Below are 25337 nucleotides of genomic sequence, written 5' to 3'. Positions count from 1 at the left end.
CATGGGTTCTTCTGCAAAAGTTTGCTAGCGGCTAACGGACAGTTTTTACATCGTATTGTTAATAGCAATAAAGCTGTGGCCTAATTTTACTTTCACTAAAAAAACTGGTCCCCATTTTTCCAGGTAGGGTAAAAGCAAAGGATAGGCACATTAAGCCTGTAAGGGTAAAGAAAACCCTTAACTGAGTAACACTTCACTATTCATAGGCCCCAAAGATATTCAACTGAACGCCTATGTGGGAATGCACTTTGCAACACTACACAGTGCATTATACAATTACTTCTTGATTGCTGGAAGGAATTCATTGGGTTGAAAAGAACACAATACCGGGGCCCTCTAATAGTGAAGTGGAATGGTTTTTCCAAGCACAATATAAAATTGCAATTGCATTAACCAAGCTGATCAAACTCATTTTAGATCGGATATGATACAAGTTGTTACATTTTAAACTTTCACAAAATAGAATTCAAGCCAAATAATATTTAAGTATGTAACAGAAAAAATTAAGGCATTATATGCACACTTAATAATTTTGTTGGTACTATTAACAAACGTAAAAAATAAATTGTTTGACTTCATCCAGCAGATTTGGATACAAGAGCTATTGCTATGAATGGGCAGAAACCAGCTACAAGAGAATAAATATTTTACTCAATCTGTGGTGTATAAATTAACTTTCCTTAAGTCTTTGCGTTCTCTGCAGGAGCCAGCCAACAACAAAAGGACCAAGCACCGAGTCATTTGCATAAACCAACCATTTCCTTTACCTGTAAGAGCTGGAATCTTTGTGCTCCTGTATCTGAGTGTCTGAAAGAAATGCATCATCTTCCTCATCATCACTTGGGATGCTTTCATCCGAGTCATAGATTAGGCCACTATCAGATACAGGAAGAAATGGCTGCAACACAAAGCAATAATGCAGGTCAGATCAGAACCCTTTGAAAATGTTTCTAATGCAGGCGTTTGACAAGACGATTATTTCATGACTTCTGTTCTGGAGGGGTCTGCAATGCCTTGTTGAGCAATCTACTGACCAGCCTCTGCAACAGAGACGAGAGTCATCTTCTCCCATCACAATAACAGCATGGAACCAAAAATGGGTAGAGAGAGGAACATGTGTATGAGAGGACTATATCTTTGAAAGACTTTAATGGTCGTCAAAAGAAGGCAGAAGTGGAAAGCTGCAGGTAACAAAAAGAAAAAAGCTTTCTTCTACTTTAACTAGTATGATTGCCATGTATGTCAACATCATACAGCAGATTTACTAAGAGGTACCAAGCATTAGCACATTCTAATGCCCATTGAAATTAGTCCTAATGATCCCTAGCTAAAGTTCAGGTTCATTCTAGGTCTCGTGATACCTGCCGCCTCCAAAAAGCATCCATGGTGAGGTCCTAATGTAGCAAATTGTACTCGTTTTTACACGTGAAAGGTGGGGTGAATCAATAGTTGGCTTTGTGACACAGAGCTTGATTTGCTTCAAGATGGAGTCAGCAATTAATCTATAGCAATGGTTTCTCAAAAAAAAAAAGAAAAAAAAAAAGAAATGCAACGCAAGTACTAAAAAGGGTTTTCTTTCCTCAATTCTCCCAGAGATCATATACAAACAGTGACATAACATGCCAAAGCATTCCATCTATAAAAGAAACAAAGATTCTTAAAAAACTGGTAAAAAGCAAAACAAAATATATTCGTTCTGGTATAGCCCAAGAACGAATTATGTATATACGGCAGAATAACCAATAAAGCGTCAAAAGACAGCCAGAATTCAATAAGACGTATTTAAATCAATTGAGATGTATGGCTACACTTATATTTTTTGTTAGTTTCTCAAGGTAATGTCATAAAATGCACTCACTGACCCAAGTACTCCCTAAATAATTCTGGTGATCCTGCTGTATCAGAATACATTTAGTTTTAGTAAGCTGTGGTTTGCATATTTGCCTGTAAAATATCACAGGTCTGCTTTCACGTTAACCTACATGAGAGAAGAATATTATGTCTGATGGGTAAAATGTGAGGCAAAGTGAAAGAAGTAGATTCATAACCTTCGGATATTTTGTCTTGTACGAGTGCAGATCGCGATGTGCTTTACAAACCCCCTGGAACAATCAAAGTCAGTGCATTTTTTTTTGTTGCAAACGTAATTTGTTTTTTGGACATAGGATTGAAGCAGGCGGTCTACGGAGCTGAACCCCATTAATTTGAAGCTGCGAGCCCCCCATGCTTCCTGAGATCCAGACCACTGTAGGGGGTGCCAGTACCCCTCTGCTTTTTAAAGCTCCCGCGTCACGTGGGCAAATAGGAAGCTGCACCAATGACGCCACGGCTTCCTTTTGGCCCGCAGTGTGCGGGAGCTTTAAAAAGCGGCCATCACATGATCCCTGGCAGCTCAGCAGAGCAGCTATCGGCCCCTACTATGGCGGTATCTCCTAAAGCAGGGGGTCCCCCGAGCTTTAATACTAATTTCAATGATTTTTTTTCTAGCAGTGTATTGTTTTAATTACATTTTCTATCGACTGTATAACCAAATGAGTGATGATTATGAAAGTCTAAGAGCAATTCATCAAAGGAATGTCGGGAAATATTAGTGCACCTACAATACCCGGAACTATGATTTTCTAGCAGGATCTGCACATATAGTACTTAATGTTTTTTGCAGAAATAACAATATTTCTTCATTTAGAGATAAAACAAAAACTCTAAAAAAAAATGCCCCCCTTTTAATCTCTAAAGACTTCTGTCGTCTTTAAAGACTCATGAAAAATAACTTTCCTGTTGATTTGCTGTCAAATTCTGTTTTCTCATAGACCAATATTGTTATAAGAGGTAAAAAGACCTCTAATAAAATAAATGATCATTGCACTTCTAACGAATGACAAACATATTCTGTAGCACAGTACAATTGTGTGGAGTAAGACATAATATTACAGGAACATCATACGGGTAAAATAGGAGCATGCAATCTACAATCTAATCCTATTAACAGCAAAACAGAAAACCCCAAATAGGCGCATGTCTTACTTTAGCAACAAAATAGTCCCACATGCTCAACTCTGGGGGGATAAATTTCTCTTTGTAAGTCGGTCTCTCTGTGGGAACGGGTGGTGGAACAACGATATCCTTCACTGGTCTTCCAGGTACCAGCATCCTCATATTAAACCTGCGCCGATGCTTATCTATTTCTCCTGAAGGGATAGGAGGGGCTGCAAGCAGATTTGTACAAATGAAGTGAAGCGCTTACAACGCATCATTTAAGAGATTTAGTTTGTGCTTTATCATCACAGTGCATGCAGAATTAAGCAAACAATTACGTCAGGGGTTGTCAACTCCAGTGCTCAAGACTCCCTGCCCCCTCCAACAGATCAGGCTTTCAGGATATCCATGCCACCTGTGCTGAAGCTGGGACTGATTGAATCACCTATGCTAAAGCTGGGACTGATTGAGCCATCTGTGCTGAAGCTGGGATATTCTGAAAACCTGACCTGTTGGGGGAGGTTGTGGGGCTGTCTTGAGTACTGGAGTGGACAACCCCTGAATGACGTGATTCATTGCAGCTCGTGGATGCATTATTCAGTCTCTGGTATCATACCCTAGTTTGCGACAGATTCATGCCAACATTCATGATGCTTTTTCAATAACTCAGTGTTGATAGGAAGTAACAGATTAGATCCTAAGCACAGCAAATCGGCACACTGGTTTCTCACCACACACTTGAGACTCGTGCCCCATATCACTGACAGCAGTATTCTCTATTCTGCTTTGCAAAGCATTTTCTGATGAAGGAAGCTCCTCATTTGGCAACGGGAGAGCCCCTTCCGTATTGTTCTCATCAAAACCCTGTGTTTTACCTGGGTGAGATACATTCATTCAGTAATTGTCAGGACTCCTACAAACTCTTATAGTAAATATCCGGTGCGTTCGAAAGCCCTGGTGTTTTTCTTGATTTGTATGTTTTCACCCATCCTAAATGTGTAGTGATTGGATGTTTAAAGGCTGTACTCTTGATAAAGATCACAAATAGTAGGTTGACAGACAAGAATTTTTGCGTTAATACTTTTAAATGGTACTTAAAAGGAGCATATGCTCGGCCCCAAAAATATATATTTCTCCTCTGTGGGAAGGAGGGGGTTTCTGGAGCTGGACCCTATTAAACCTCAGCTCCGGGGCCCCCTTGCTCCCCGAGATGCTTACCACTCCGTAGGAGGTGTCGGTAGAAGCTGCACAGGTTTAAATGTCCTAGTCACGTGGGCCAAATGGAAGCCACAAGGGATGAGGTCACAGCTTCCAATAGGCCGGTGGGCGCTTTAAATCTGCCATTTTGATAGCCCCACACAGCCCAGCAGGAATGCTGCCGGCACTCTCTATGGAGGTAAGGATCTCAGGAAACAGGGGGTCCCTGGAGAGGAAATTAAGTTCATTTCCGGAGATCCCCTTCTTCACTCATATAACTTGAAGGGGGGGAAAAGGAAAGCAGGATTTCTGCTTTCAATATATTTTGTTACGGGACTGATGGTTTAACATGCATTGCATTGCATTATAAACGGTGCACTATATGCTGTTAAATGTTCACTGCTATGGTGAAATAAAAGAAAGCTTCTAAGGCAGCGCTTATAGTGCCGGCGAGTCAAAACAAATGCATTGCCGCCATCGCGTGCGCTTCTAGTAAGCGCGACGCGATGCAGCGACGGCTTGGTCGCGATCACTGGAAGCCATCTCAATTAGATTTTTCCAGCGACTGCAGCCTGACTTCACCATCACTATAAGCATAGCCTTAGATGCAGAATATTCATTGATATAGTACCTGGAATGGTCTCTGGTTGCTTCCTTGGTTTCACAACCAGTTTAACACCTCCGCCAAAAACCGCAGCCCACATTCGACTGGTTAATGGATGGGCTGCTAACCGGAACAATTCAGTGCTTGAATCAGTAGCAAGGGCGTGTATCAAAAGGCTTACGTAGACAGCTACAACAGCTTCACACAGCAAGGTGTTTAACTTTGGCTGATCCTCATCTTGGGCGGTAGTAAGGAGGTTTATAAGAGAGCTAACACCTGTAAATGTATAAAGAACATATTTACTTTCAAGTACACTCACGTTTAGTAGGCTCTTAAAGCATGGGCTACACTTGCTTAACAAGTAGAAACAGAGCCCAAAATGTTTATGCCAAGGACAAAATTCTTAGTCTTCACTTCTGTACAACCGGTCTTACAATAGCTAATGTTGTTCCTACAGGTAGGTGTACTGGATAAAGTAAAAACCATAGTAGTTTACTGTCCACTGTGCTGATAACCACATGGCTTTTTACTGTGACGGCATTCATAAGCTGTACATAATAACAGTAATAATCTGCATTTATCAGACGTTTAAGGTTTTTAACCATATGTTTTACTGAGAGTTGTCTCACCTGGCCATGAAGCAGGAGATGAATTTGGTGTGGCATGTTCTTCGATGCTTTCTGTCCTCAGTCTCCGTCGTTCGCTCAGGAGGAGACCTTGGTAAACCATTCCTGTAAACTGATTTGCATCTATCTGACTGCTGCGTAAACACAAATGAATGTAAAAGAAGAATCCCTGTTAAAATGCGACTTGCACAAGTTATATGCAGGTATTCAGTTCCGATAACCTTCATGCAGAAATTCCAAAAAGCACCTTCCTCTGCCAGAGGAACCTTTGTAATACACTGCATTATTTAAAGATGCGTTTCTGCATATTTAGTGACTTTCAATAACACAACATATTACAATTCCCCTTTATTCCATGGCCCTACACACTTCCTGTTAATCTCTGCTTGTAGAACATGCAAGGCCGTAGAGTATATTCTCCGTGCAAGTAAATACACCTAAACCCTTTTTCTTTGGGTAACACAGAAGTTGGTTGGGGCAGCAACACCCTTTATAATTTGCTATGTAAGTGGGAAGGAACCTTTAGACAATACTGCAAATTTGAAAGATTAATTCAGATGTTAGAGGGAATGGCAAGTATCCAAATTTCCAATTCTTTAGGACACTACAGAGTTAACCTGGTATGACAATCACATACACACGCACACCATGTTTTTAAATCTGCACACCAGAAACTTTAAGTTGCATTATAAAACATGGTTCAAAAATTGACAATCCGTTTATTTATAACAGACAAAAAAAAAGCGTTGTAGAACTTAAAGCCTTTTATCAGGGACTCAGGGTCAGACTCTGTGTCCTTTTATCTTTTCAGTCTGTGCTTTGCATTTCAATAAAATGAAATTGTGATGTTTTATAATTTTTTTTTTACAATTAAATAAACAGTGGCGTGCAACTTTGCAAATGCGTTATTGATCTTCTGATTAGATGCTGAAGGATGGTACCTTCTTGCAATTTGCCCCTCCAAGTATATTTGGATTATTCAGCATTTTCAAGAAATATATATTTTTTTGCACTGGGACGTTTATGGAATATGTATATTTACTACACCAGACAATAACCTTGTAATCTGTAATGGACTGTTGCTAACCTAACTGTAGGATCCTATGAGGGGGAAATCACACAGCGAGCATTTCTGCAGACTACATCACTTTAACAAATGTGCACAAATGAAATGTGACAAAATATATGGGTGACGGGACAATCTTTTACCAATATGCCCCCCTCTCCACGTACACACTTTATTCTGTACCCGTCCACCCAACTCCCCTTTTATGTACCCCCATAAAATGTAAAATACTTCATAAAACGGAAATATAGGATAAAGACAAATAACATATAGACGTAAACACCTGGGAACAATTGCGCTTTTACCTGTAGCTATGGCTGTCACACAGTGCTTGGTATATAGAAGCAGAAAGTGAAGCTGCCAACAGGTGAAGTGTGTAAACCTTGAATATAAACAAATGCACTGCATTGGAACATGGCAATATAATAGCACAACATCTTTTATGATTAAAGGCAAAGCCACTCATTTATGTTCAACATTTCTTGTAGAAGGCACTCATGATTTAACAAAAATAAAGCCAAAATGGAGAAGCTGTGTGTGAAAAACTAAGTACACCCTTACTGCTTCCATAGGAATTAAGATGCTAAATAGCAGACAGGTGCTGCTAATCAAATGCCCTTGATTAATTGATCAGCAGCAAGTGTGACCACCTCTATATATATTTATTCACACTCCGATAGAATTGGGCAAAAGGTCTGGTGTTTATCCCATAAATGGATACAGAGGATACAACACCATTGGTGAGAACGGCAGTGAAGAGACAGCACTCAGGATGATGAAAAAAAACGTATTGTATTAACGCACAATCCGATAAAGCGTTAATACAATACTATTTTTTTCTTCATCAGTTTGGGTTAAACCAGTTCTTTTGCATTTGCTATAAATACACAGTCTTTTAATTACCTTTACATCTTTGTTTTCAGGATGTGGAGGACTTTTCATCTGTACAATGGTGTAAAGAATGTCATGGATGTGATTATTTAAGTACAGCACAGGGTTAGCGATCACAGTTTTTGTCACTGCAATGCTTGCTGACAACAGGGGAAGAGTTGTAGGCAGTGGAAGAGGCGACTGGAGCTGCTTTACTGTAGTTTCCTGTATAGTAAAAACAACAACAAAACCCCATATAAATAGCTAGTTCTTGAGGAGATGTATGCAAACCATGATTCAATTCCAGTGTGAAAACATGTTCAGTATATTAATGGCTGCTCTCCTTCCTCTGATAACGTTCCTACCAATCAATGCAGAGGCTTGAGGCCCTACGAGTACTTAAAGGGTCATTTTCTCTTGCCCGTGTTCTTTCCTTTTGCTGTAATAAATGCGGCCTTTCTTTGCCTTTATGGCAATGCAGTTATCCAAGCGGCCGACCGATCCGGTCTCCCGTGATCGATCGGTGAAGATCCCGCTACCCAGGGCATGCAATATGGCCGCCTATTTTAAATGTGGGAGTGGTGTAGCTTCCTAAATGGTTGCTATAGCAACCCAAGGAAGCCTAATACATTAAAATTCATACAAAAGGGCATAACGAGTGGAAAAAATGAAGTATTATCTAATACTACATAACAGATTAGAAAACATAGGATTTTTACTTAAATGCTTTTCCATTTGCCTTTGGTCTACATGTTAATGCTCTCTTTATCATGTTGCTCATTATTATGAATAAAAAGTTAAATTTCAGTGTTGTTTACAAGTATTTAATAATGTACAACTGTAAAGTGTGCATACAGTACATTGACACTTGGCCATGTAAAACTTGACATGAAACCTCATTATACCCTTCAAGGTCTGTTTCCCCATCCAGGATTGAACTATTTTTCAGCCCTGTTGAAGCCTATTGAAATTTGCTGGCATAGGAAAAGTGTTTATATGGAGTAGAAAAAAAATTTTTATATAGTGAATAAAGATGTAAAACATATCACATAGTATATATTGGCCTTGATACAGGTGGTCTTCGCTTTCCGCCATTTCCCATTTTGACGAACGGCATATCAAACGCTTTATAATGCATACCAATGGACAGTTTTCCAACGCCAACATGCCTCATCCGACCTTCACGTTCAGCTCTTCATAATACAAACCAATGAACAGAAAATGGGTTTCACTTTACGCGCCATTTACAAGAACGCATTGTGTTGGATATCCAAGGACCGCATGTATTTTTTTTAATGTGGTGCTATTCCAGAAGAGATCTTTCGGAGCCAGAAGACACCTTATGGTCCATTCAAATAAACTAACTGTTAAGTGTCTTCCAGCATCAGAAGCTGTCTTACGACAGATAACCGCTTAGTAATTGTTCCACGAGACCTCTAAATTTGGTGCTTTCATAAGTGAAAATAAATAAATAAAAAATGAACAATTCTTACCTGTTGCGACTCTTGCAGCAAAAATTTGAGCTCCATTCTTACGGAGGCCAGACCGCCCCCTTGCGCACCATGTAAGCTGCAGTAACTCAGAAACACTCTCAGAAGAGCCTGATTCTTCTGCAGCCACCACTTGCGTTTCTCTGCATGCTCCCGTTTAGCTTGTAATCTGCGTCGTTCTATCTGGTGACGTTCGTAGGACCCGATATCCGACTTCTCTGCAAATTCTTGACTGTCCATCATGTCACTGGATTCATGTATAGCAGCGGTGTAATCTTTGCTGTCAGCTTCATGGTTAAATATTTTATGCATAGCAGCGATTTCTTTCTCCAGCCAGTTGTACAGTTGAAATCGCAGTTTCCCACCATCTATTTCATGTCCTGTAGCCAAAGTTCTTAGCTCAGTCATGAGAACCTTTAAGCAGGCTCGAAACTTTAGTTGTTCAGCAATCACATCAACTTCACTGACGTCAGTTTTAGAGCTTTCAAGCGACTGGGATTCTGAAATGGTGTCTTGTATGTTTTGGTTCCTTTGTTGTAAATCTAAACCTTTCATTACTAAACCATCTTCATCGTCTCGATCACTTCCTTCACCATCTTCCCAGTCTAGCTGAAGTGGTGCATCTTCAATTGTCAAAGTTGGCATACTCCAATCAATGTCTGTTGCTGGGTCTTCATAATTCATTAATTTTGATACAGTTGAAGCTGGAGTCAACCATTCCGATTCACTTCCTTCTTCCAAATGGTATGGTTTAGATATGGATTGCAAACTGTTCTGTCCAACAGAACCTAAGCTCACTTGGTCTTCCTTAGGCATTTTTTTGGTTAGCTTTGGAATCTTGGAAAGAACTTCTAGGGCAAGTACAGGGCAGCCCACTTTGAAGTGAGCGTTAGCGGTGGTGAAAAACAGTTTCCTTTCCATAAGGTTTATTTCATCCACATAATTTTTTTCGGTTTTCAAACCTAAGGTCGCCAGAGTAGCTTCAGGAGTACTGAAGTGTCTACGGATGAGAAGTGGGTGGGTCCGAAGGTAGTTGTAAAAACTGAATACCACAGGATTGCACGACTTGATGATAACTAAAGAAATCAATTAGAAATAATTAATGATCACAAGCAAACAAAAACTACCATTTTTAAGCAGCAGTCAAAGCTGCCATTTTTTTTAATTTTATTATTTTTTCCCTTTAATATGTGCATCAATATAATCCACACAATGATAAGTAATTAGCTAAATTGCTGATCGATCCGTTCTCCTGTGATCGATCGGTGAAGATTCGGCTGTCAGTGCAGCAGAAGAGGACCAAAGATGCAAAGTTCTGTGGGGAAGATCATGTGACCAGGCAGTCACTAGATACAATTGGTGCACTGCTAGAGGGGGCAGGGTTCAAAAAGGGGTGTGCCAGAGCCTGTTTCAGAAGAGGAACGGGATGTGACTTTGGAAATGGTTGCTATATAACACAAAATGCTTGTTACATCATAATATAATGTCATTCTGGGGTTTTTTTTTTTTTAATAAAAATGCTACAACTGTTTTCTCATAGTACAGAATGGATTAAAAAATAAACCACGTAGGATATTGCTTGGTCTGCAGCTTTAATGCATTTGCTTTGGGGTTTATGAATGGGGACTATAGTGATATAGTAGGTTGTTGAAAGTAACAGGCAAATAATTCAATCTTTAAAAGCCACTGCAGGAAAAAAAAAAAATAGTTCACCCACCCGGGTTTTCATCCTCCTCTTTTGGCGTTTGCTCCAGTAAAGTATCTAATGCCTTAGTGTAGTCTTTCATTATCCAATAGGCAATGCTTCTCAAGAAAGGATCATTATGCAGTCTTGTGCAGCAGAATCCTGTGCCATCTTTTTGGCAACCCAATACTTTTTCATACAGAACAGACTCGTATGTTGATGACGTATCAAATTCCGACTCGTATAACCGTGCAATAACCATTGCCATTTGGATGTCTTCCATTTTTTCCAGACACACCTATGAAAAAGAAAGTTTATAAATAACGTTTACAAATAACTAACGTGACAAAGACCCATCAGCACCAATGGTTTCTTAATATTTTTTATATACCTCAATAGCATCCTTCAATGAGCCAGCCAATAAAAAGAAAGCAGCTGACTGCTCGAAACGCTGCTTTCCAAGCAAAGAAAAGGCATTTTTCAAGGCTGCTTTGCGCCATCTATCCTCAGTAAAATTATGGCTGAAAAATTTGGTCATCTTTTCATCATGCTGAGACCTAAAAAAAAAAAAAAAAATGTCAATAAATTACTTTCGATAGAAAACCCCCCTTTAAATTATAATTCTTACAATAGGCAGTTATTCCAGCTGTACAAAAAAAAGGTCTTTTATTTTTGTCTGTTTTGGGATGGCTCTTCACACACCAAAGAATACAGCAATGAAATCGGTGATACAATGCAAAGAAAATAAATTTAAAAAAAACATTCACTTTTCTACTACACCAGGGATCTTCAACTTGCTGTTCGTGGGCCAAATCTGGCTCCAAAAAGGACCATGGAGTGGTCAGGCATATCAAGTAATTGCAATTGTTCTCTGAAATCAATATACAGCGAAGGGAATTAACGTTTTGGAAGCATTTAGTTACACCGTTTATATATTATATATTTAAAGTATGGTATTTTACACTTCTGGCCCTTCTACCTGTACAGGTTTTCCTAACTAAACCTTTTAGAACTAGAACTTAAAGCGCATAAACAAGCCAAATGTCCAAAGTCATGTTTATCCAAGTAGTAGTAATAATAATGAGGATAATAAGATATATTACGAAGACCAAGAGTCAATATTGTATAGCCAATTAAATGAAAGAAGATAAAAGAAAAGCGAAGAAAACAGATATGCAAGAGAGATACAGAAATGAGAAAAGACAGTTTTATATATAATTAATACACCTGCCCATGTCGAATGACCTCTGCTATTTTGTATGGTTTACTTACAGTGTGTATAAGAAAAGTTTCCTCACTTTAAAACACGGGTGGCTTTACAGCCCTTGACCCCACTAGGTGACATTTACCTGAACAAACCCCAAAGCACAGCCTTTTTCTTCATTGCAAGGTAGAATAGAGCAGCATCTAATGGGTCATTGTTTCTCTGAAAAGCCGCTTTGGCAACCTGTGGAAGAGATCAAAGTGATTTGTGAGAATAGAAATTTAATCAATGTTGTTTTCTTCACACGCCAACTAACAAAAGGGTTTTGCAGCACACGATCAATATGTTGAAGTACTGACAATATAATGTACCACGGCTACACTACGAACATCATGGCAATATAATGTACCGTGGCTACACTACGAACATCATGGCAATATAATGTACCGTGGCTACACTACGGATATCAGGGCAATATTATGTACCATGGCTACACTAAAAACATCATGACAATATTATGTACTATGTTTACACTACGGATATCATGACAATGTACGTCGCATATGGACCTTTCATCAGGTCACCTGAAACGTTGTTTCTCCTCTGTTCTTGGCTGTTACAATAAATGAAGAATTGCATTGTGTGAACTTGTGAGTAGAGCTTGACTTTGTACCTCTGTCCTAGAGGAGAGCTGCATTTTGAGGAATTTGTTTGCAAATACATTACCAAATGTCTTCTGGAAGGCAGAACTAAAAAAATATTCAGCAAAATACAAAGAAATAGTAAAAACCCAGCCATTTCAGAGCAATTGAAAATACCTTTTCTATGCATCTTCGCAGTGTGTTGATATTCCTAACCCACCAACCAACTCCCATAGCTCGAAGTTCAGACCACTGAGGGTCACCTCTCTGAATAGCCGGGATCATGTTAATTAATTCCTCCTCTGCTTCGGAGTGAAACGCCCAAGCAAAATGACAGGTCGACAACCCTGAAACATATACATCATTATTAGTCAGTAGTAAGGATAACATTACAACAAAGAACAGAAATATATAGATATAACTAGCTGTGTGTGAACAAAGTTGCAACATGTTAATAGTGAATAGGGCATTCATCTGTGCTAGAAATGAGCTGGGTGCCAAGGAAGGGTACACAGACAGACATGCGGTAGGAGGGAGAAGAACACAAACATGAAAAATATGGGGTGCAATAAGGAACACTGACGTGAATGACTTAAGAGAAATTGTTGGAGGAGTGGATGTTGAGAAAAGAGACACCATTACAAATAATAGAATATTTAAAATATAGAAACGGCAGTTCCCACAAATACAAGTGAAGGAATCTCCATTAATCTGTATATACATTACCTTGTTCCCCATAATGGATAAAACCTTCCAAAGTACTAAATATATTCAAAAGTACACACACCCTTGATTTCTCATTCACAGCTTTGTGCACACTTTATTCTAGCATATGGATTATATTTGATTCTTTTTTTCAAATATTTATTTTGTCTGACATGAGAACCACAGCTCTGATAAAGCAAGAGGAACTTCCATTAACGGTACGGGTGGCTGTAATATAACCATTGATTTGAGAAATAAATACCTTGGTGGAGCAGCTGAAGTCGATATAATGGAGGCAGGGATGTCAGGAGGCATGTGTGCAAGCGCATGGCCAACAAGCACCTCAAGCCACACTCATCCAGATTGTCTCCTCCTGAAAACACAGACCCGCCGTATTTACCAAGAGCTACCGTGCCATAAAATACCTACCACTGCTAGAAGACCCACTACAGTCCCATTCACTCTGGTTCTTGGATTCTAACTCAACAAATTCACTATATTTATAAGTTATAACTATAAATATCTTTTCAGACGATAACACCACAGGTGCATGAGAGCTTTTCTCTTTGCATTTTTGCTTTGCCTGTGCCCAGTCGGGTGTGTACAAGCCTGTATCTTTTTAAGATTTTGAACAGTACATGATATGCCAATATAAAACGACACGTTAATCTCGACAAAACAGTATCTAACCTACTTACCTGAATAGTTGTTATCTCTGCTTTCCCCAAGCTCTGTGCTCGTTGTTGCCACAGTGTCAGCCAAGGCAACAAGAAACATTTGTTCCAGCCGTGTTAGGCCTGGCAGACTAGAGTGCATCAGGTGACTTGAAAGCACGCTGGCATGTTCCCGGCCAAAGTAAGTAGGGCCGTATTGGGACAGGTTGATAACTTTGGATTTGCTCTCTCTTTTTTCAATCTCAAAACCAATGAAATCATCGGTCGTCACATTCTGCACATGAAATAAATCCGCATACTGATCGTCTGTTTTACGGACAAAGCTGCGTTTTGAGCTCTTGGATATTTTTATAGTTTCTTCAGATGTGGAGAATGTCGCATCTTGATCTGCAGACAGAAGGGCATAGAGTGGTAGCGGTGGAATAGAATCAATTTCTGTGTACTCTCGTGTTCCATCTTTCCCAGTAATAATCATGTCCTTTGCAGTGCTGCCACTTACACTGATGGTCCGAGAAAGGTGGCGTTTAGGGGCAGCTTCATCTCCAGTATCCAAGTCTTTAACTATTGCAATTTCTCCTGCAATACATTTTACTAAATGAGAAAGGATGGCTTTTGCCCGTCTAATTTTTCCTAGGTCCATGAGTTCAAGTAGTTGAGTTGGGTGATACTGTGGAAGCGTCGGGGAAAGAACATGGGCGGCCTCAAAGAGACCTCCATCTTGAATCACAGCGGGGCTACCAAAAACATCATCTACAATAGCTGCACCGTCAATTACACTTGTTTTCTTTGAAATCAGCGGTGCAGGAAAAGATTCAGATTGAGACTGTACTGCTTTGTCTTCAGAAGTTGAGCTCTCACTATCACTGAACCTCAGATTGTGTTTCCATTGTGCGTAAACATGCATTTCACAGTCCATTCCAATGACTAGTATACCATCTCTAACCCATGACAGAGAGACTGGTAATGAAGGTGTACCATCCACAGAAGACACCAAATCAATGGATCTGAGCAACACCCACTTGGATTTTATACCTTGCTTTATACTACCACCTAGTGGCAAATTAATAACAGAAATGCCATCCTTGCAGTCTGTAACAATTCCTGAAAGTCGACCATACATAAAAATATTGGAACCCACGCCAACTGTAAGTATATGTGAACCATCTTCTTTTGAAACCCAGTCTAAGTGCACCAAGTGTTTGATATTGGGCATTAGATGTTTGTCTTTGTTTAGAAATACATCAGATTTACTGTACACAAACAAATTGCTGTCAACGCTAACACGAGAGTCAAGCATGCTTCCAACTCTTATTAAATCATCAAGATGCATTGTTTGTTCTAAGACCCATTCTGATCCACCAGTGGATTCACATTCAAAGAGACAAACATGCATAGAAAATTCTTTGGAGACAAAACCATTATGCTGAATGAGTTGTTTGTATGCCACAGCAAGTCTTCCTGTGTAAGAACAACTGACTGCAACTGGCCTCCCGGCAACGTTTACAGCACTTGTACTCTGATCACCCTCATCGTTCATTAACGACCATTCCTTCCAGCAGAAGTGATGCAGGTCCTCATTGCTTTCACATTCTTGTTGTATCTGCACATTGCACCTCCAGAAACGTACTTTGTTATCTGAACACGTAGTGACCACTAGATATGGTGCAAGGCACACGGGGTAAATTGATGAAGAACTAAGATGGCCTAGAGGAACAAAAATATAAAAATGTTATGATCAGTTTTACAATATTAAGTAATTCATGTAAAGGACAGCATCAATCTAGGATAATTGTATTATACCAAATGAATAATTTAATTAAACACATTGGTTAGCTTTTCATCACATCCAAAACTTTCAGAGAAAGGCTGTAAAGGTCTAGTTCCGTTTTTTTCCCCAACCACTGGACCGGACAACATATGCCTACATCACAAAAAACATCAATCAAATATAAATCCCTTTAGGGTTATTAACACATGAAGAAACAGGAGCCTGGCTCATGCATTACATCAGGGGTGCTTAACTGCAGTCCTCAAAACCCACCCCTTAACAGATCAGGTCTTCAGGATACCTCTGCTTCAGCACAGGTGGCTCAATCTGTCCCTGCTTCAGCACGGTTAGTTTAATCAGAGGCTTGATTGAGCCATCTGTGCTGAAGCTGGTATATCCTGAAAACGTGACCTGTTGGTGGGGGGTGGGGGGGAAGGGGGGCGCTTGAGGACTAGAGTTGAGCACTTCTGCATTACATAATACAATCGTACCTGCTGATGGTGTTGCTCTTATTACTTCTACACCACTTGGAAGATCCAGTGGATGGCTATATACAAGCTTGGAGCTCAGAATGAGTTTGCTGGCAGTCTGAAGATTTGCAATTGATGCCGAGCGTGTCATAGGGCTAGTGCCAGGAGATGCATCTGGTGATGACTCCGCTTTAGGTTGTCCAGGAATGGTTAGTAAGTTTTCCGATACTGTAACTTCAGCAGGCTTTGCTTTAGGAGAAAATGAAGGTAAACATTCACAAATCACTAGCAGATTACAAACACTGTACCTTCATTATGCATGTATTCCTACAGAGTAATCAGCCACTTCAACTGATCTCTGAAAAAAACTCACCTAAACAATGTATATACATGTTGGATGTGGCATCTTTTTGTTAAATCAATGACCTCTGACTTAAAAGAAACTAGTTTGAAAGTACTTGCCAGCTGTGTTACACTGGGCATTTGCTTTAATTTCCTTGTGTCTTTAAAATATATCACTTTTCACTGAAGGAGTCTGTATCCTATTCATTCTGCCTTGTTTAATACCAGAGCTACATAAAACATTTTTCAAAATGAGAATCCATAACAATGGCTATTTACTACATCCTTCAATATAATACACAACATCCGGATGTCACTTCACAGCTTTCGTTTAGGCTCCCCAGATCCACATGACCAACATTTTTTATTACCAACATTTACTGGATCATGCACTACCTCCCAGTTTCTACTGTGATTATTGCAAAAGGTGAGACTATACAGCTCCAAAATCGGTATTGGCTAAACGTTTCCAAAATTTGGAATACCTCCTGTTAGTAGGGCTTATGCTCACCTACACATGCTTGGACAGATTTCAAATGAAGATGCCACATATTCAGAACAGAACGATGTTTGAGGTCTTTCTCGATTACCACAAGGAAGAATTTTTCTGAAAATGGTGGCGGTCGATAACCTGTTAAAGAAATGCAATAGTTACTAGATTTGCAACAAAACGTAATTATTAGAACAGCTACATGTAGAGTATCACTATTTGGTTTCATGATGAATCCTTAGCAGCGCTCTGCAACATTCACACGTTGTACTTTCATGAAAGCATTCATGGTATCATCTCTAAAAGGCAAGAAGGGCTCGCTCATGAAAAATACCCTTTCTTGGGCTACAGGGTGCTGAAGAAGATTTCTCACACTAATGACCACTTTTTCTCAGTTAATATAATCATTAATCTTATATGTTTTTGTATTAGTAGAGTTCATAAAGTTTTTAGTAACTTTCATGAACTTACACACTTTACATCTAGCACAGGGCCAAGAGCCATGAGGTTTACTCCCTAGAAATGTACAAATTGGTTGGGTTTGGAATCGACTCCATACCAACCTATCCTTGATGTTCCTTGTTCTCCTACGTCCCCTGCTAGGGGGTACCTTTAAGGACCTGTTTGAGATCAGGATCCTCTAGTATGATATACCAGTATTTATTAATGATATCCCTTACATTTTGCCATTGGCTGTTATATGTGCTAATAAAGCAGATGGTACCTGTATCCTTCTTGACGTTGACTGCGAATAGTTTACTTCTCGGGGTAGTTAGAGCTCTGTAATAGGCCTTTTCGACAGATCCTGTACTATGTTCTCGTTTGTAGAACCTGTTATTCATATCTACTGCCTGCTTCTTATATTCGTCAGTAGTTTAACAATTACGACGCAAATCTAAAAAATTGACCAGTTGGAATATTTGTAATGCTGTGTCTTGGATGATGGCTCTCTGCTCTTAATAAGTTGTTCGTGGATGTTGGTTTCCTGAAGATGCTTGTCTCTAACTTGCTAGTAACAGTTTTAGTATAGTGTTGTCAAGGAAATCAATCTCATCCTTCTTAATCTGGTATGTTAGTCTGAGATTATTTGTATTATTGTTAAAATCATTGATGAATTCTTTAAGGAGATCTTCTGTTCCTTTCCATAGCAATAGAATATCATCAATGTACCTGACCCATAATTCCACGTGCTGTAAATCTTTCCTGGGCTTCACAGAAGACCACAGTTTCCTCCCACCAGCCTAGGTATAAATTGGCATAGGTGGGGGCACAGGTGGTCCCCATTGCTGTGCCCTGTACTTGATGAAACAGCCGATGGTTAAATGTGAAAAATTCTGGGTCAGAGTAAAGTCCAATAATCAAGACAAAATCATTATGGAGTTTTGAATGTTCACTCCTAGCTCTCAGAAAGTGAGACAGCCTGCAGCCCAGTAGAATGAGGAATGCTTGTGTGTAAGCCTTCTATGTCGAGCCCAACGAGATATGTCTGATGGTTCAACGTTACATCCTCAAGTTTCAAAAGGGTGTCTTTTGTATCACGAAGATACGATGGCAACACGCTAACAAAATGATCACAGAAACCGATCCAGGTAGACACCGGTGTTTGAGGTTAGATTTTCAATTCCAGACACTATTGGTCTACCTGCTGGTGGAGTTACTCCTTTGTGGACCTTAGGTAGATGGTCAAAACACCTAAGCTAGCAATGTTTTACTAACAAAGTCGTGTTCACTTTTAGATATTAGTTTATTGGTCAGAACATCTTTTAAGATATTTGTTAGTTCTTTCAGGAACATATTTGTCGGGTCGGTTTTCAATATGTTGTAGCATTTTTTATCAGACAACAGCCTTTGATATTCACAGATGTAATCATACTACATTCCCCCCCTTTATCAGAGGGTATAATAATAATAATAATACTTAAATCTTGTTCTAAGTCTGACAAAGCAAGCCTTTCTCCATGAGTAAGATTTTGATAACCCTTGTTAATAGATAAACTCATCAAGTCCTTAGTAACTAATTTCGTAAACACATCAACATTTGAACTTGTTTCTATTGGGGGCACAAAAGTTGATTTTTTTCTAAGGTCTGTAAAAGGACCTTCTCCTAGTGGTCTCATTTTCTTCCCAAAGATCTCTCAAATTTCTGAGATTAGTAAAGCCCCTGTGGTCAAAGTCCTCATAAGGGGTATTACGATTGCCCTATTGCATGTGTCTATGAAAAAACTTGTGTCAAGACAATTTTATAGAAAATAAATTAAGGTATTTAACGCATTCAAACAAATCTAATTGGTTTGTTGGACAAAAGGAGAGTCCATTAGACAGCACTTACGGTCTGAGTTTAATGTTTTGCTAGATAGATTAATTACTCGTGTTTTTTGTCTGTGGTTTCTGAGGACATGGTTTCACTTCAGGAAAATGGTAGGTGTTCCCAGCACACAAAGCACAAGTAAATGTAGGAAATAATATTTCAACACAGTGTTATCAAAAATTGAAATTGTATTGTAACGAAACAATTAAAGCAGTGATTCTTAACCAGGGTTCAGCGGAATGCTGAGGATGATGGGGGGTGCTGGGGGAGATACAGCTGAACCCCGTTGTAACGCGGTGCTTGGGTCCACATAAATGAGACCATGTTATAACCGGGATCGCGAAATGGTCACCGCACGAGGACAGCTCTCTCCCCTTTCCCATCAGGCTGCACCCATGTGCGCAGCGCACATCTCCAAGGTTTTTTTTTTTATATAACATTCAATGCTTTATTGTTAACTGTGACACACACACACACACACACACACACACACACACACACACACACTAACACACACACACACACTAACACACACACACACACACACACACACACACACACACACACACACACACACACGTATTTACAAGGCTACAGCCCTTTATGACACGGCCATTCTGCTGGCTTTAAATACCTTGTGAGGGCTGGAAGAAAACCTCGGTTTCTCTCTCTTTCAATTCTTCTTTATGTGGTTTGTATCCAAAAATGAAATCTTCTTGAAAGACATGGAGCAGCTGTGTGCTCGAGCCACACTGAGAATAAAAAAAGGCCAGCGTCATATACAATTCCAATAAGACGCCAGCATTTCAGGGCATAGTGTAAAGTTAAAGGTGCAGTTCCACTCCGCTCACAAAATCATCATTATTATTATGATTATTTTTAACCGAACAATGTTAATGGCATTCAAATATAATCATTTCTAGCACAGTATTAAAAAAAAAAATTGGGGGGATGGGGGGTTCAGCTGTAGAATTACATTAATTTTTAGCGATGTTTCTGAAATTGTCTGGTCAAATCAATTATTTCTTTTTTTTCTTGGCTTACGCTACCCCTACCTGTCAGACAAGCAACCAAGAGCGGGGGAAGGAGCGCTTTGTGGAAGATAGGCCAGTAGCTGCCACAACATATGGACACACACGACCAGATACAGGGATATTTAAAATGCCCTCGAGTTTTAGATTAGGTTTACAAAAATATCTTTTGAATTACAGTACGATTCCTATACAAAGGGTACTAATATAACACTTTAAACATGGCACAGGCGTTGGCCGATTTAGTTCCAAGGAGGTAACATTGTGATGGATTGGATAAAATGCCTATTTCTTCATCTGTAATACTTTGCTATGATTCCTTACTCAAAATGGCTACCGCAGCTACCCCTCCCTTCAAGTAAGGAAGATGGCACCGAGGAATTCCCCTCAAATGCTGATGTGTCCAAAAAACCTGCAATAACAGGACCATAAACTGCAACAACAAGACCATACAAGGAAAAGACCCAACAAGAACCAATGAGATACTGACATGTGTATTTACACACAACCTTTAGACCTGAGAGAGCTCCTTTTGCATACAATTCCCCAATGCAGCCTCTATATATGAACGTGGTCTGTAGGAATAAAGTCAGACATTATCATACTGAACATGTGTCAGCGTGATCTTTTCTCAGTGCACGCATTACCTACGTAGGAAAATAATCTGGACGGGGACAGATACTCTGTAGATGTTTTCATCTGATCAAAATTATCCAATTCAGCTGGCGCTCTAACGTGGGGCCCTGGGTTGTGAACCAACAGACAGCCGTGCGCAGAGGGACCGGGGTGGACCAAGTGCGGACGCGGCAGGAGACTGATCACCTCTGGAGTACGGTAAGATAACATTTATTATCTACCGATACGCACTGTCTCCGCTGTTGGTCTATTTCTGTGTCTCATACGGCTCTCTGAAGGTCACCTAAAGAAAGGTAGATATCTTGCCCAGAGCCCGTTTTAAACTCAAACCTGTTACCTAGACTATCTGTCACTCGGTATATGTTTATATGTTATATGTGTTAGTCAGTGCCGCAAGTGGGAGCCCGGAGTGGAGTGGGATTTTTGCTGGCTGACTAGGAGTTTTGTCAATGTACGTTGTAAACTTGGTGGAAGGAGGGGTAAAGGGGGAGTAAGGTATAGTCGGTTCAGAGAGGAACACATGATCCCTGGAGTGACTGCGTGGTTGGCGCGTTGCAGAGGGAGGGGTGTTAAAGGCACGTTACGGTTGGTAACTGCGCGGAATCCTGTCGATTGATCCCTGAACAACCTTTCCCTCTCTCGTAATCAAGTTGTATGTTATGTCCAAAATGTGTTTGTGTATTAGTGTTGAGAATTCATGAGGACGGGTGGGGATTGTTGAGAGTAGAAGAGATAGCCCATAGGTGCTTGGGCGATAACCCCTAGACGTTAAACTGCCCGAACTCCTGTTTTTTCCGCGTTAAGGTACGCTTTGCAGTAGAAAAGAAAGTGAATAGGAAAGAAATAGCAAGTGGATTTGCCAATAGTTGAGGCAGTAAGTATTGAGGGTTATTTTTATGAAAGGTTTATACGCAGAAATTGGGATACAATTAGATACTGTGTATATTATTTGGAAGGGAAAGAAAGTGTTATACAATAAGTGAAGGGAAAGAAGAAAAAAAAAGCAGGGCATTTTTGCTAGTAATTGCAGTGTAGAGAAAAAAAAAAGTGCAGTTTTAACATTTGAGCACAGGCAAGTAAGACAGGGAAAGGAGTCTTAGCCTGCCACCTAGTGGCGGAAAGAGAGAGAACAGAACGAAGAGGAATGGGAGCAGCTTTCCCAGTAACTGGTAAAGATTTATTTATTTATTTTGAAAGGTTTGTTCGTACTGGCCACACGAATGGATCTTTTAAAACCAGAAAATATTCTTTTTCTTTCTGTTCTAATAGCAACTAGAAAGAGGGGTCTTTTTCTGTGGGAGTGAGAAGCTCAGTGAGCACCGTCTTGTGTGTTTTTGAATCCCACAGGGAAACATACCTTACGTTAGTATGAGTCAAAATAATTCTGTCGAGGGACAGAAGGGTCCCTGCTGCATTTATTTTATCATTGCCAGGACAGAAGTTAATATAATAACAAGTAAAAAACAAAGCCAGTAGGCTGTTTAAAGTATGTAGTATTACTGCAGCAGAAGGCAGGTTACAACCAGAAATGTGTCGAAAGATATTGAAAGAAAAGAGAGGAATTTTGAATGATAACAATCTGCTGAAGATAGCAGAAGCCTGGTTTAATGTTACCAAGGCTGTCCAGAGAAAAATGGACCAAGCAGGAGATAGAAAAGGGAGGGAAGATTGTTTTAATTGTGGTGTGCAGCGCCCCCGTGTGACTGATCCACCTATACTCACTCCTTTGTTACCTTCGCTCCCAGCTCCAGCAGCACCCCCACCTATACAACCCACTACCCCGCCCACAGATGACAAACCAATTTTGACTGTTTATGTAGTACAACTATATCCTGTGATGCAGGCAGACGGTTCCTATTACACCCCGACTGTGCCCCTAATGCCCCTGATGCCAGTCCTTTCACCCCAAACAATCACTACCCCAGCGTTAGGGATTCAAGTCTACCCTGACACAACAACAGCACACAGACCCAGCAGCAGTGTCCACTATAGTACGCCTGGTAGTTTTGACTCAGATAGTGAGTCACAGGCCGCAGCACAGGAGGCAAACATGACCTGGAATATTAACCCCAGACACCCCCCAGTACCCGACCGCTGCCCAAGGTTATATGGGCAGACGCCCAAGCAGGTAGAAGGCGCCCCAATAATGTTTGTCACCTCACCCCCTTCCTGGTAGACACAGGTGCAGCCAGGAGTGTAATTAGAGCTGCAGACATACCTGACCCTTCCTATTTGTCTGATATTGATGTTTTATGTGTGGGGGTAGATGGCACACCGCGCTCTAGCCCATTAACACGACCCCTGCAGATAGGTCCCTACCCTGAACTATTTGCACGATTTGTAGTTTCCTCTACCTGCCCGCTTAATCTGCTTGGCACTGATGTTTTGTCCAGGTTACAGGCCTCCATAATATTCTCAGAGGACGGCACCATTGATGTAACCTCCCCGCTCTGGGAGTCAGATGTCTCTGCTCTTTGTTCCCTTCCAATACTTTTGGCATTAGCGGACAAACCCTCAGCTGCCAGTATATCACCCGCTGTCATGGATAGGATCCCATCCAAATTATGGTCCACAGGCCCTGAGAATATCGGGCACCTAAGGGTACCACCCATTGTTGTACAGCTCAAACAAGGGGCCCCGCTTCCCCGTAAACAGCAATACCCCTCTTTTCCCTGTTAAGAAACGCACCGCGAAGGGTGAACCTGATAAGTATAGAATGGTTCAAGATCCTCAAGCAGTAAAAGATGCAACCATTGTACGATGTTTTAACAACAAATCTTTTCCAGATGACCCCAGAGGCTTCCAAGAATTTCACTGTTCTCAAACAGGTAATATCCTCTGCCCCTGCCTTGGGCCTCCCAGACTATGATTTACCCTTTAAGCTTTTCGTATCAGAACGAAATGGACATGCAACTGGAGTGTTAACACAGCCACACGCTGGCCGATGTCGACCTATTGGTTATTACTCCAGCCGTCTCGATGCTGTGGCTCGTGGTGGACCGTCCTGTCTTCGTGCTGTCTTTGCTGCTCAAGCACTGCTGGATAAAACTTCGGACATTGTTCTAGGGCATGACCTCATTCTCCTGGCACCACATGACATTGCTGCTATTCTTAATCAGACACAGCCAAAGCATCTGTCTGCTGCCGGACACCTCAGGTTGCAATGCTCGCTTCTCATTCCAGACAATGTCACACTTCTCCGGTGCCAAGTGCTTAACCCCTCCACTCTTCTTCCACTTCCCGAGGGGGGAGATGTGCAGGGACACGAACAAGAATAAAGCACAGCTGGAGTCGACCTACCCTATGATTGCTTCGAACTCATGAAGCTAGAAACTGCTCATCTGCCCACGGTGAGTGAAAAGCCGATACAGAACCCAGATCTAATCCTGTTTGTGGATGGTTCTCGATATGCTGATCAACAAGGCACCTACTATACGGGTTATGCTGTCACCACAGACACTGTGGTCCTACTGGCAAGCACACTACTGTCAACAGCATCCGCACAAGAGACTGAACTACAAGCTCTCACTGCAGCGTGTAAACTGGCAGAAGGACAAACGGCGAATATCTACACTGACTCTAGATATGCCTTTGGAGTAGCACACGATTTTGGCGTCATTTGGCAAACCAGGGGATTTCTGACAGCAGCAGGAACACCAGTGAAACACAGCTCAGCCATACAAGCTATGATGGACGCCCTACTCCTTCCAAGCCATGTGGCCATCCTGAAGGTAAAGCCCATGGGAAACTGAACACAGAAGAAGCCAGAGGAAACCATCTGGCGGATGCTGCGGCAAAACAAGCTGCCAGCGGGATACGAGAAGTGGAAGATCGAGTGGACACGACAGGGATGGTTCCGTTAATGCAGAACCTCCCAGTGAATCGAGAATATCTGAAGAAGTTGCAAGAATCTGCAACAAAGGAAGAAAAGGAAAGCTGGAAGAAAAGAGGTGCATCGCCCCAAGAAGGAATTTATGAGTACAAAAAGAAACTTTGTCTGCCACGGGCACTGTATCCTGCTGTGGTACCATGGGCACATGGAGCAGCATATCTCTCAAAGACTCCTATGAATGCACTGATCGACAAATACTATGTGGCGCCTGGAATTACCCCAATGACTAGTAATTTCTGCAAATTATGTACAATTTGTGCAAAGTGTAACCCAGGATGTGTGGAAAAACCACCGCAGAAACACCTTGCAAGGCCTTGCTTTCACTGCTACGCTAGCTAAAGAAATTTGGTCCGCGCTAGGGACCACCCTTGCTTTCCACACCCCATACCATCCCCAGAGTAGTGGAAAGGTAGAAAGAATGAATGGCACACTGAAAACTAGAATGTTGAAAATGGCCCAGGAAACAAATATGCCCTGGTCAGATAGTCTACCCATTGCTTTGTTCAGTGTTCGATACACCCCACGAGGGGAACATCTCTATCCCCATTTGAGATACTGTTTGGTACTGCCCCCAAACTTGGTTGTTACTACCCACAGCAGTTACAGATGCAGTCTGATGTTTTGACCAAATATGTAACTGCCCTAGCGCAAGAACAAACCAAT

At 40.9% G+C, this 25337-nt stretch overlaps 1 protein-coding gene across 5 annotated transcripts in view; it reads right to left on the bottom strand.

Moving 5' to 3' along the window:
* DMXL2 (Dmx like 2) overlaps window positions 1–25337 on the bottom strand; it is a 78670-nt gene that overhangs the window by 14897 nt on the left and 38436 nt on the right. For 3 of the 5 annotated variants that reach the window (XM_075575669.1, XM_075575670.1, XM_075575673.1), the window contains 17 exons: window positions 19750–19867; window positions 16829–16948; window positions 15997–16224; window positions 13762–15441; window positions 13326–13436; window positions 12536–12705; window positions 11863–11960; window positions 10905–11070; window positions 10547–10811; window positions 8833–9905; window positions 7373–7564; window positions 6775–6851; window positions 5407–5537; window positions 4805–5053; window positions 3708–3851; window positions 3025–3206; window positions 768–898 (listed from right to left, as the gene is read on the bottom strand). In XM_075575669.1, the coding sequence (XP_075431784.1) occupies window positions 768–898; window positions 3025–3206; window positions 3708–3851; window positions 4805–5053; window positions 5407–5537; window positions 6775–6851; window positions 7373–7564; window positions 8833–9905; window positions 10547–10811; window positions 10905–11070; window positions 11863–11960; window positions 12536–12705; window positions 13326–13436; window positions 13762–15441; window positions 15997–16224; window positions 16829–16948; window positions 19750–19867 (5135 nt within the window). The remainder of the gene's footprint in view (window positions 1–767; window positions 899–3024; window positions 3207–3707; window positions 3852–4804; window positions 5054–5406; window positions 5538–6774; window positions 6852–7372; window positions 7565–8832; window positions 9906–10546; window positions 10812–10904; window positions 11071–11862; window positions 11961–12535; window positions 12706–13325; window positions 13437–13761; window positions 15442–15996; window positions 16225–16828; window positions 16949–19749; window positions 19868–25337) is intronic. The other 2 variants (XM_075575671.1, XM_075575672.1) reach the window with 1 other exon arrangement.

The sequence above is a fragment of the Ascaphus truei genome, chromosome 18, assembly GCF_040206685.1.
Source record: "Ascaphus truei isolate aAscTru1 chromosome 18, aAscTru1.hap1, whole genome shotgun sequence".
Taxonomy (NCBI): Eukaryota; Metazoa; Chordata; class Amphibia; order Anura; family Ascaphidae; genus Ascaphus; species Ascaphus truei.
The sequence above is the reverse complement of the archived record's forward strand: the minus strand, read 5'-3'. Positions and strand labels throughout refer to the sequence as shown.